At 32.3% G+C, this 13,498-nt stretch overlaps 1 protein-coding gene and 2 pseudogenes across 3 annotated transcripts; all 3 read left to right on the top strand.

The window, feature by feature from the left end:
- Positions 1-54: 54 nt before the first annotated feature.
- On the top strand, positions 55-772 carry AT4G07965 (uncharacterized protein; the record flags this gene model as incomplete). The annotated part of the gene is made up of 3 exons (NM_148276.1): positions 55-64; positions 281-563; positions 643-772. The coding sequence occupies 3 exons, from the start codon at positions 55-57 to the stop codon at positions 770-772; spliced, it is 423 nt and encodes a 140-aa protein (NP_680642.1).
- Positions 773-1,720: 948 nt separating this feature from the next.
- Positions 1,721-6,496, top strand: AT4G07967 (annotated as a pseudogene; the record flags this gene model as incomplete). Its single annotated transcript has 1 exon — positions 1,721-6,496.
- Positions 6,497-7,954: 1,458 nt separating this feature from the next.
- On the top strand, positions 7,955-11,188 carry AT4G07970 (annotated as a pseudogene; the record flags this gene model as incomplete). Its single annotated transcript has 1 exon — positions 7,955-11,188.
- Between the last annotated feature and the right edge of the window lie 2,310 nt (positions 11,189-13,498).

The following is a 13,498-nucleotide window of genomic DNA, read 5'->3' on the forward strand; positions in this document are numbered from 1 at the left end:
ACTTGCTATCTATGCAATTGTGGCGGATTAAAATCTCATGAACAATTTCTCCAAATGTGGAAGGGTAAAATCATAAATTGTCCTTTTCCAAAAATTTCCAAATCTGTCAGCTCGAAAATTTGCATTTTTAAAAAAATTGAGCCTACAATAATTCTTTTAAATAGAAAAAATCGTCGTACGTGAATCTTACTCGCAAGCGATTTTTCTCTCTCAACTCTTCTTCTTCTGAGCATAAATTCGTGCACCGTCGATAGGGTTTCTCTGTCGATTCCGGCGACAGTGAGACCCGGTGGCTCATGGTTCATCATACGTAATCCACTTCATCTTTTTGGCGAGGCTATTCTGATCAAAATCAAGGGGAGCTGTGATGGGGGACAATTCCACAAGACTCCAAAGGTAAGAGCTCTACCGGTGGAATTGCGTTGTGGTGTGGAAGAAGGAGACTTCACGGCGAGGAACGAAAGAGAAAGGTGGTTAGATTCGGAGTGTGGCGACGCAGGAGATTTCACGGGACTATTGGTTCCTGGGGGAGGTCGTCTGTGGTCCGGTGAAGCTATGCCACCGTCGATGGATTCCTAATCTATTCCCTACCGCTTTTTCTCTCTCACGACGGCTCATGGTGCTTCCTCAACAAATATCAAGATCGGTTATCTTCTTTCTCCGGCTCTTCTTTGGCGGGATGATGACGGATCTTGTGTCACCATCATCGTTCGGCTTACGACGTCCTGGCTCGTCGAAGATCCTCTTTTCCGATGAGTATGCGCAATTCTAGGGCGGCGGCTTCGATTAGGTTTTCTTTTGAAGATTAGGGTTTCTTTTCCAGTTTATTCTAGTTTGTTGAATTGGGCCGGTTTTGTTTAGATAGTCTTGTCCGGTTTGGTGTTTGTGGATTTGGCCCTAAGGAAATTTGTATGGGCCTAAATCCGGAAATAGCCCATTGGGCAATTATTTATAATATTGAATACCCTTTAAAAAAAAAAATTCTTTTAAAATATTAATAACTTCAAGATTAAATTGTTTAAACTTTGGAATATTTGCAAAAATATATTTTTTTCTACCATTTTGCAACAATACCTTTTTATATTGTCCATTCTAAAAAATACCTTTTTTTGAACAAAATGACCAAATTACCCTCATCAAATGAGAACATGTAATTGGAAACTGAAATTTTCCGTCAATTTTTTTTTTCGCCAAAAAAAAGGGAGATTTGCAAAAGTGCCCTTTTTCTGATAACCTTTTGCAACAATACCCTTTCCTGATGTCCATTTTTAAAACTGCCCCTCCTAATGTGGAAAATGACTGTCTTACCCTTAATGAATAATTAGGTTTTCACTTTCATTTCTCCTATTGACAAACCTCTTCCTTTTCGCCGACGAATTCAGTTCTCTCCGACAAACCTCTTCTTCGCCGACAAATTCAGATCTCTCCGACAAACGTTTTCTTCGCCGACGAATTCAAATCTCTCCGACAAACCTCTTCTTCGCCGACGAATTCAGATATCTCTGACGCCGAATTCATTTCTCTCCCGACGACGACTTCAGATCTATCGTCGAATTCATTCTCTCCGACGACAAACAATCCCCAGAGAGATCGATAGATCCGACAGAGAAATCGCCAGATCCGACGGTAACATGACTCTCGTTTTTATAGTGGATTTTATAGTCGATTTTATAGCCGATTTTATAGTAGATCTGATGATGTTTCAATACATGTTTCACAGATGGATTTAGAGAGTGAAATCCTTACATTGCCTGAACAGATCTACAAAGAAGATGACGAATCTATTGCAATTGGTACGGTTCAACAACACTCGGATTGGAGTTTAGTTAATAAAGTAGAGGAAGCTTTAGGCGAGAGTTTATTTCAGAAGATTAGAAGTTTTTTTCTTGGTCCTTTAGTTGAATTGCGACCAAGAATGAAGGCAAATAAAGGAATCAGATTTTCTGGGAAAATCTGCCACTACCTCATGCAGCAGAGAGTAAAGACTAAAGGATCAACTCTTTGGTTTAGAGTTGATTCTCAACCAACCCGTTTCTCCTTGAGAGAGTTCTTCCTCACGACAGGTACTATGATTTACAATCGTTTTTAAAGCATAACTAATTATAATAGAATGATTTACAAGGCATTTTAAAAAGTGTTTGCATGGTTTACAATCGTTTTTAAAGCATAAGTAAGTGTCATAGAATGATTTACAGTGGATTTTAAAAAGGGTATGCATGATTTACAATCGTTATTAAAGCATAAGTAAGTGGCATAGAATAATTTACAAGAGATTTTAAAAGCTTTTTAAAGGATTAAACATGATTTACAATCGTTTTAAAAGCATAAGCAAGGGTCATAGAATAATTTACAAGGGATTTTAAAAAGGGTATGCATGGTTTACAATCGTTTTTTAGGCATAAGTAAGTGGCATAAAATAATTTACAAGGGATTTTAAAAGCTTATTAAAGGGTAAAACATGATTTACAATCGTTTTTAAATCATAAGTAAGTGTCATAAAATGATTTACAAGGGATTTTAAATGTGTTTTCATGGTTTACAATGGTTTTTAAAACATAAATTAGTGGCATTGAATGATTTACAAGAGATTTTAAAAGCTTTTTAAAGCGTAAAACATGATTTACAATCGTTTTTAAAGCATAAGTAAGTGACATAGAATGATTTACAAGGGATTTTAAAAGCTTATAGAATAGTTAAACATGATTTACAATCGTTTTAAAAGCATAAGTAAGTGTCATAGAATGATTTTCAAAGGATTGTAAAAGCTTTTTAAAGTGTTAAACATGATTTACAATTGTTTTTAAAGTATTTACTATAAAACCTTTAATAATAGTCTCTACATTGTCTTTTGTTCTTACATGAATTCAATGTGAACCTGTTAATAGGGAACTTCGACGAAAGGGGAAAGATCTTGTGTAAAAGAACCATACTTTTGGGCGAGTGAAGGAGTATATACACTTGGTGATCTCGAAGATTGATTGTTTTCAAAACCTAAGGAAGGTGAACCTGCTGTTGAAGATGAAGAAAAGTTGTGTCTTGCTGCAGTATTGTTGATTGAAGGAATTCTATTCACACCATTTGTAAAAGAGAAGATACCTTTGTCAAGATTGCAGCATGCTTCTTATTTTGAGATGTACACAGCCCAACCGTGGGTAAAGAAGCATTCAGTGTTCTATCAAATTCAATTCTGAGAACGGACAAGAAAACTTGGGCAAAAGAGAACTATGATCTGAGAGGATTTGGACTCGCGCTAACCATATGAGTGTTGAGCGTAGTTCCAGCATTTGGTGCAGCATATGGAGTTAGAGATAAGGAATGCCAATATGAATATCCATTGATATTGAAGTGGAAAAGCACTACTACTCCAGAGTTTTTCAAGGTTGTAAACCTTGTAAATGATGTTTCTAAGGTAAGCTTTTGTCTATTTACAAAATTTTTAAAAGGTGTTTTAGAATGGTTTTGAGATTTGAAGTTCTGCTTTCTCAAGATTTGTAATGTTATTGTATCTTCACAGATTGAGGTGAATACAATTATTGAAAACCCAGAAGACTTCAAGTCTTTAGTTCCTGATTTCCACACACACGACATATAATTCCAACAAGTTTTGGAACTTGTTAAGATGGGCTACAGAATGAAGAAAACTGAATGCAATACAAGATGCGTTGATGTTTGTGCTGACCTTAAAGAGTAGGTCAAAACAAAATGAATAACAAAATATCTGATAACGAGAAGCTTGACAGGATTTTGACAATCCTTGAAGATCTTAACAAGATAGTCGAGCTGATTGAGAGGATTTTGGACATTAGAATGGAGGAAAAGAATAATCACAGATCTGAGGAAGATGAAGAAAGAAAACAAGAGGTAAGAAAAAAGTTTTAAAGATTTTATGTATTTAAATCAATTTACAGAAGTTAATTAAAAAAGTGTACTCTTTTTTTTCGCAGTATGAAGAAGATGAAGGACTAGAAAGAAAAGCAAAGGTAATTGTAAATCTTTCTTTAAAAGCTAATTGAAAGGAAAAGTTTTACAAAGTATTTTAAAGGTTACATACGTAGTAAACCTTAACAATGTACTCTTTGTTTTCGCAGTCTGAAGAAGAATGAGGACTAGAAAGAACACCAGAGGTAATTGAAAATCTTTACAAGCTATTTTAAAGGTTTACTAATTATATTATCGATTGACTTATTTTTTTTATTTTGTTGCAGAATGACAATGACACATTTGAAGATTCAATCCGAGAGCCAAACACACAGTATGGGAGCTATCTGGGTGATGATGAAAACACCCAACGTGATGTTGGTGATGAAGTAGCTGAAGAATCATCAAAAGTGCAGTAATCTTATTTCTCTAAAAGTCTTACAATAATGATTAGTATCCTTTTTATAACTTTACATTCTGTTATCTTTTGAAGGATCAGTCTCCTACTCCACGATCCTCTACACCAAATTTCAATATTTTATTTGAAGAAAGTCTGGATGTTCAAAAGAATAAGAAGAGAGTTAGCAGAGGAAGAAATGAGGTTAGCATTTAAAATTTTTTGTATTATCTCACCAAGTTTTTATAATGTTTTTTTTCAAATCTTTTAAAAGTTTATCTTTCTTGCAACTTTAGAACAAGAGAGTTAAACCAAGTGTTCATGCTAAGGATAATCTTAAAACAAGAAAACAGGTTAGTCTTTGCAACGGTACTGTTTTAAAAATTTGTCAATTGTCTTGTTATGATATTTACAACGGATTTTAAAAGTACTTTTAATCAGTGTTTTTTACTATTGTAGATGCCGAGAAAGAGGCAGAAACAAGTTGATAGTGTTGATGTTGATGTTCCAACAAGTTAAGAGGTTAGTATCTAATTTATTATGATTTTGAAAATTTTGTTTACAAGGTATTTTAAACATCTGTTTTTTTTCTTTTTGATAGGCACAAAGTAAGAAGAGGAAAATTATTGGCAATGATGGTGATAACGCTGATAATGATGGCGACAATGATGATGATCATACTACTGCACAAAGAAAGAGTAAACGGGGTACAGTTCCTTCCATTCATACACAAGCACCTTTCACAGCTGAGAAGAAGAAGAATCCAATTTTGCATCCATTTGCGAAAGTTGATGCCACAAGACTTGAGAAATTGGCTGAATGGAAGAAATCAAGGAAAAACAAGTGAGTTTTGTTGTAAGATAGTGAGTTTTTTTTTTAAAATAAAACATTTATTGGTGACTGTTTTGTTGTTGTAGGCCACTATCAATCGCCGAAAATATTATAGATACAAAGTGGTTTACAACCCTAGAGACGCCAGGGAAAGCAATAACAGCAACGGTATGTCTAAAACTCCTTGTAAAATTGGTTTTCAAAAGTGTTTTTAAAAGCTTTTAAAAGACTAAACCATGATTTACAATAGTTTTTAAAGCATCACTAAGTGATTTACAAGGGATTTTAAAACGGGTTACATGGTTTATAATCGGTTTTAAAAGATTAGAAAGTGGTAAAGAATGATTTACAAGGGATTTTAAAAAGGATTTACATGCTTTGCAATCATTTTTAAAGGACTAGAAAGTGGTAAAGAATGATTTACAAGGGATTTTAAAAGCTATTAAAAGGGGTTTACTTGATTAATAATCGTTTTAGAAGCATAACTTAGTGGCATAGAATGATTTACAAGGAATTTTAAAAGGTTTTAAAAGTGTTTAACTTGATTTACAATCGTTAAGAAGCATAAGTAAGTGGCATAAAATGATTTACAAGGTATTTTAAAAAGGGTTTGCATGGTTTACAATCGTTTTTAAAGGGGTTTTCTAATATGATAATTTTTATTTTTGTTGTGTTTAGCATGTTGATGCAGCTTTGGAGTTGATGAAAATGAGGAAGGAAAGCAATCCTGAATTCTTCAAAAACAAAACAGTTGTATTTGTTGGATCGTCTTTCTTAAATGCGATTGATGAGTCATGCATGGAGTTTTTGGATGATAAAGAGGGATTTCAGTTTCCATCTGAAGAAATCTGTAAGCTGATAATAGAGGAAGAAACCAAGTGCATATTGGCTCCTTTCTATATCAAAGAAAAATGTTGGGTTGCCTTGCTAATCCACTTGGAACAGAAGACATTTTGTATATGGGAATGTGCAACTTCTTATTTAACAGAAGAAGTCAAGAAAAAATATGTTGGTGCCTACTCTATAGCTATGCCATACATTGTTCGGAACAACCTCAAAAAAGAAGACATGGATGTCTCTCCATTTAGCATCAAAGTCCTGACCACTTTTCCTCAGGTAACTTCTTTAATATATCATAGTCCTAGAAATAAAGATTCCGTAAGTCCTGGCCTCATTGCTCAAGTAATTCTTTTGGTTTTTCGTGGTAGGCTCCTAGAAATGAAGATTTTGGTATCTATATGCTGAAGTTTATGGAATGCTACTCAATATATACCAGCCATTCAAACCTTGAAGGAAACATAATTCAAAACGTAAGGAAGAAATTGGCTGCTGACATCTTCACCGAATTAGGGTCAATCACTTTGTAGAAGTAGCAGACTTCTAATCAAAAAGTAGTGGAATATAAGATAGATTTAGCAGCTTTTGTTTCTTATTACATAAAACTTTGTCATTTGAATATTTTATGAACATTTATATGGAACAAAATTTATGAAGTTTATTTAGTACAACTCTTGTTAACAAAATTACTGTATAATGGTTGTTTGGGTTAACATGTGCTTTGATTTGAATGGAAAACGGCTTTAAAATGTTAAACATGCTTTTTAACAGGGTTTTTTTAACGATTTACAAGCTGTTTTAAAAGGATTTTAAAAGTGTTGAAAAAGCTGCAGTAGCTGTTATTATGAAAAGATTTACACCCGTTTTTAAAATGATTTACAACCGTTTTTAAAATGATTAACAACCGTTTTTAAAAGAGAATTACAAACGTTTTTAAAGAAATTAACAATCGTTTTTAAAAGGATTTTAAAAGTGTTGAAAAAGCTGCAGTAGCTGCTATTATGATAAGATTTACAGCCGTTTTTAAAATGATTTACAACCGTTTTAAAAAAAAAACGTTTTTAAAGAGATTTACAATCGTTTTTAAAAGAATTTTAAAGTGTTGAAAAAGTTACAGTAATGTTAACACTGTATCTGTTAGTAATTGGGCCTAGGCCTCTTATTTACAAAAATCAAACCGTTTTAGTAAAAAATCACTAAAAGCTCAAAATTCACTATAAACCAAAAACAAACAAAGGAAGGGAACCGTGAAAAGACAAAAGGTAACAAAAAAAAAAAAAAGAGAAACTGTCGTCTCTCACTTTGTCTTCTTCCTTTCAACAATCTGAAGAAATTCCGTTTATCCAGCAAAAGGAATCAATTGAAGGTAACAAATTTATGACACTGAAGTTTGATATTTGGGTTTGTTCGATTTTGTTTATTTTTGCCGAATCTCTTTTTTGTTATAGCATTTCTAGGGTTTTCAGTTGAAAACGAAACAAGTAAAATAGATTGATATTTGGAATTTTGAAGGAGTTTTAGAAATGGTTTTACAATTTTGATAGATTTATGTTTAAAAGTTTGATTTTGAATGCCGATTAACTTCTTTGTTGTAGCAATTTCAAAGGTTTTTTGCTTTGAAACTACACTAATAAATAGATTGATGTTTGGGTTTGTGTTTTAATTTATAGATCCTCACTTAATTTATGGGTTACCAGTTGATTAGAGTTAGTTTGAAAAAGGGGGTTTTGGGTTCTATTTTTGGCGGCAGTGTTCTTTTCAAAGGATTAAAATTTTCTTTTTGAAATGGTTTCAAAACGGTCTTTGAAAAGGATTATGGAGTAATGACTGTGTTTTACAAGGGTTTTTAAAGTCATTAGAACGATTTGTAATGACTTTTAAAAATAGTTTTACAAGGGTTTTTAAAGTCCTTAAAACGACTTGTAATGACTATGTTTATGTTTCGAAAACTACACATGCATAATAAATTTAATGACTGTGTTAATGTATTTCATCAGGTTTTGAGAAAATGAGTACAAAGAAATTGTACTTCCCTACAAGGGTATCAAAGCATTCATCCAACAAAATTGTCTCGAATGTCAGGGAAGCTTTAGAGCCGATAGAGTTCAACACATTAATGGACACATTCTTGGGTCCTATAGTGGAATTTGCTGAAATGGACGTAGCCTTTTCAAGCCATATAGTTCATCATTTACTCCAGAGAAGGATACTAACCCACAATGACGAATTGTGGTTTGTATTTGCTGATCAACCTATACGATTCTCCTTGAGAGAGTTTATCATAACAACATGACTTCCAATGGATGATGCATCAGGAAGCAGTCCAAATGTGAAGAGAAAGAAGATAGAAAAGTGGTGGATAAAAGATAATCAGACTTTGAAGGGAAAGCAGAAAAAGATTTGTGGATTAATGAGGATATGCGTTTTATCGATCTTACGTATGTTTTGGAAAAGCATTAAAAAAAAATGCTGCTAGAGGAGAGAATGAGATTGGGGGGTTTGTTACCAGTGGAGGGGATATTGCTAGCTCGAAATCCGTCTACCAGGCTGCCAATTGAGAATCTGCAGAAAGCTACTGATTTCGAAAAGTTCTGCAAGTATCCATGGGCGCAAATTGTTTACTCATATTTGGTAACTGAAGTGAAGAAATTCGATATTGACATTTTGTTAAGGAAACAATATGGCCTGTTTGGATTTGATCCTGCAATTCAGATATGGGCATTATCATCGGTTTGAAGTTGGGAGAAAAGTTTGGCACTAGAGATGAATCATCTAGTGGAAATATTCCATTAATTTTCCAATGGAGATCAACATCGTCTCCAAGTGCAAAATCTATAACAATAATTGCAGATGGTGACAAGGTACATTTTCTTAGCTATGGCTTTTTTTTATGTTTTAAACACTGTTTATAAATAAAAAAAATGTTTTACAATAGTTATTACAATCAAGTTTTAAGGATTTACAAAGGGTTAAAGGCAATTTAAATAATTTACAAGGGATTTTGAAAGGTTAATTAAGAATTGTGCATTATTTATACACAGTTTGGAATTTGGTTTATCTTTGCAGGTTGAAGTGACACCAATAGTTGGTGTTAATTCTCATGAATATGACCACTTGGTTTCACAGAAGAATTCTGAAGACAAGGATCTGTTAGATATTTTTGATCTTGTGATCAAAGGGTATAGAATGAGCAAGAAGGATTGGTGTCATTGATGGATTAAAGTGGAACAAGGACATGAAGGTAGAATTGATCATGTATTGAAACCTGCAATTGAAACACTTGTGCATCAAAGAAGAAAAAGGAAATTAATGTCCTTTGATGAGAAAGTAAAATTGGTCTATGAAAACTATGAAGTTCTTAAGAAGAAAGTTGAAAGGCTGAAGGGCTATTTAGGGATCGAAAGAGTTTCTGCCAGTTCTACTAGAGAAGAAGAAAAAGAAGAGGATGAAAAAAACGAGGAGGAAGAAGAAAAGCAAGAGGAAGAAGAAAATGTATGTATTTTTACAAGGGATTTTAAAAGCTTATAAATGGTGTTTTAAAGATTTTTAGCCGTTTTAAAAGGATAGGTAGTGTTCGATATATATTTACAAGGGATTTTAAAAACTTCTAAATGAGGTTTTAAAGATTTAAAGTCGTTTTTAAAAGATAGGCAGTGTTCGATACTTATTAGCAAGGGATTTTAAAAGCTTTTTCAAAGTGATTTACATGAGTAATTATTCTATTTTAAAGAACAAACAAGTGTATCCTGGCTTGTACTTATAAAACTTGTAATTATTTATACATGTTGAATACAGAGGTCATCATTCTATTAACAATGATGAAGAAACAGAAAAACAAGAAATTCCCAAACAAGGACAAGAAGAAAAACATGAGGAAGAAGGAAAAGAAGAGGAAGAAGGAAAAGAAGAGAAAAAAGAAAAGGTATGTATTTTTACAAGAGATTTTAAAAGTTTATAAATGGTGTTTTAAAGATTTTTAGCCGTTTTTAAAAGATAGGCAGTGTTCAATACATATTTACAAGGAATTTTAAAAACTTCTAAATGAGGTTTAAAATGTTTAAAGTCGTTTTTAAAGGATAGGCAGTGTTCGATAAGTATTTACAAGGGATTTTAAAAGTTTTTTAAAAGTGATTTACATAACTAATTTTTCGATTTTAAAGAACAAACAAGTGTGTCCTGGCTTGAACTTATAAAACTTGTAATTATTTATACAGGTTGAATACAGAGGTCATCATTCTACTTGCAATGTTAAAGAAACAGAAAAACCAGAGAATCTCAAACAAGACGATGAAGAAATGGAAGGGGAAGAAGGAAAAGAAGACGAAGAAGAAAACGTAGAAGAACATGATGAACATAATGAAACTGAAGATCAAGAAGCGTATGTAATTTTGTCAGATGGTGAAGATAATGGGACTACACCCACAGAGAAAGAATCACAACAACAAAAAGAAGAAACAACAGAGGTCTGCATTCCTTAACTTTTTAAAAAGACATGATAAAATTGTCAAAAAATAAAAATTTTGTTTTGATGTTTTGGTTTACAGGTTCCAAAAGAGACCAAGAAAGATAATGAAGATGTTAGACAAACACCACTCTCTAATAAAGAAGAAAAAAGCACTCAGGAACAAAACAGTGGTAAGTTGTTTTTACATTCACAGATGATTTGCCTTGAAAAACAACTTCTAACTATTTTTTTTTGTTTTGTATCAGTTGAAACTCCTTTGACGCAGGTCATTTTGAGTCAGGAGCTAATGGAAGAAATTGACCTAAAAGTTAAAAAATGGGCGAAAAACAAAGGAATTAGAGATCTGCTATCGTCACTTGAAGAAGTAAGTTAAATAACGTCATAGTTTGGCTGTCAAAGATTTTAATTCTAATCATTTTGGAATTTTCACATTTCAGATTCTTTGACATGACAGTAAATGGCAAAAAGTCGAAATTTGGGACATGTGGAACGAGGTGAAATTCAAATTAGCATTAAAGAAAGCAACATTACTCATTCATCCTGACAAACTGCCTCGAGCTCTTCCAGAAGTGAAATACCTGGCTGAACAAATCTGCAAGATAATAATGGTTAGTGTTAAACTCTTTTTTTGTATAACGATATATCTTTAAAAACTTAAATATTATTGTTATGCAAAAAATAACTTACAGCTTGAATTTTATTTGCAGGTAGAGAAGGACAGAGTTAATAAGTCAAAAATGGATTAAGTTCATTAGACTGACTTATTTCAAACATGTTTATTTTACTTTTGTTATTTTGAATCTATGATTGTACTTATATTTTGGTTATGTATATTTAATTATGACTGTCAAATCAATCAAATGCTTTACTATTGTCAACTGTTTATGGATTTATAAGAATTGTCATGATTTACAAGTGATTTTAAAGGCATAAACAATTTATACGCATAACGAAAGATTTACAAAACATTTTAAAGGATTTGTAAAGCCTTGCAAACGAATTAAAAAGGGTTTACATTGTTTGCAATCGGGTTTTAAGGATAAGAAAGTGGTAAAGTATGATTTACAAGGGATTTTAAAAGCTTTTAAAAGGGGTTTACTAGATTAACAATCGTTTAAGAAGCATAAGTTACTGGCAGAGAATGATTTACAAGGGATTTTAAAAGCTTGTAAAAGTGTTTAACTTGATTTACAATTGTTAAAAGTATATGTAAGTGGCATAACGAATGATTTACAAAGTATTTTAAAAGGACTTTAAAAGACGTTTTAAGCAGGAGTTTACAATAGATTTTAAAAGGTAAAATATTGAAAGAACCATTAAAATTACTTCTAAAGTTTGATAGTAATTTTAATAAACGATTCACAAGACATTTTAAAGGATTTGTAAAGCCTTGCAAACGATTTAAAAAGGGTTTACATGGTTTGCAATCGGTTTTAAAGGATAAGAAAGTGGTAAAAATGATTTATAAGGGATTTTAAAAGCTTTTAAAAGGGGTTTACTTGATTAACAATCGTTTAAGAAGCATAAGTTAGTGGGAGAGAATGATTTACAAGGGAATTTAAAAGTTTGTAAAAGTGTTTAACTTGATTTACAATCGTTAAAAGTATATGCAAGTGGCATAACGAAAGATTTACAAGGTATTTTAAAAGGATTTTAAAAGACATTTTAAACAGGATTTTACAAGAGATTTTAAAAGGTAAATTATTGGAATAACCCTTAAAATTACTTGTAAAAGTTTGATAGTAATTTTAATAAACGAGAGTAATAACACGACATAATGAAGGAAAAATTAAAAACCCCAACAAAGTTCAATTCTCTTGAGATAAAGGTATATCTAAATTGCAGCAACACAAATTGATTTGTTGTGACCCGACTGACCACACCTATTGCATTTGTGTAATTTTGGTTTTGGATGAGACCTTCCATGCTCCCAAACAGAAGGTATCCTCTTTTTCTTTCATTTGCCACTAGGGACACAAGTAGAAGTTGCAAGCTGTCTATCGTTGCAAGCTGTCTATCGTTTTTGAGAATTTGTGCATGAAAGGTGCAAGTTGTCTATCGTTTTTAATATAAAGAGGATGAGATTGTATGGTTGTAGACGTGGAGACTAGCTTGTAACTAAGCTTCAAAGAATTGGTTGAACTATCTATTTGAAAATCCTCTACAAGAATATCAACCAATGCGTGATAGGTAATGTGCTCATCAATGAGCACTAAAGAAGCTCCCATTTCAATGTCTAATTCAAATTCCCAAGTCATATTGTTTGTCAACTTTCACAAGCCACAAACAGAATACAATTCTAGCATTATAACCTTATAAGATAAATAACAACAAAATCAACACCCATAAACTCTGACACTAAAGAGAGAAGCATGGTTTACAAATCATTTTAAAGCGTAAGTAAGTGGCATATAATGATTTACAAGGAATTTTAAAAGCTTTGAAAAGTGGTTAACATGGTTTATAAATCGTTTCAAAGCGTAAGTAAGTGGCATAGAATGATTTACAAGGAATTTTAAAAGCTTTAAAAAGTGGTTAACATGGTTTACAAATCGTTTTAAAGCGTAAATAAGTGGCATAAAATGATTTACAAGGAATTTTTAAAGCTTTGAAAAGTGGTTAACATAGTGTACAATCGTTTTAAAGCGTAAGTAAGTGGCATGGATCTATCACGAAAGCATATGTAAATTGTATAACGAATTCACATAAGCAAATCTATCACGAAACAGTATAACGAATTCAAAAGGTACTAACGAATTCACAAAATCTACCCAAAAATTGAAAGCAAAACAGTATAACAAATTTACAAGGATTTTAGAAGTAAATTCAATCATCAAATCTCAAACAAAATTCAAATTCGAAGCTAAAGCAAATGTCAAACTGTCGATTGAATCAATATCACGAAACAGTATAACAAATTCACATAAGCAACAACAAAATCGAATAAACCAATTCGAAATCGAGACATTTAAGTTAACATTATAAATTCGAAATTGATTCGAAAAACAAACCTGGGAAAAACAAGAGATTGAATGAAGACTCATACGGTG

Source organism: Arabidopsis thaliana, chromosome 4 (genome assembly GCF_000001735.4).
Source record: "Arabidopsis thaliana chromosome 4, partial sequence".
Classification (NCBI taxonomy): domain Eukaryota; kingdom Viridiplantae; phylum Streptophyta; class Magnoliopsida; order Brassicales; family Brassicaceae; genus Arabidopsis; species Arabidopsis thaliana.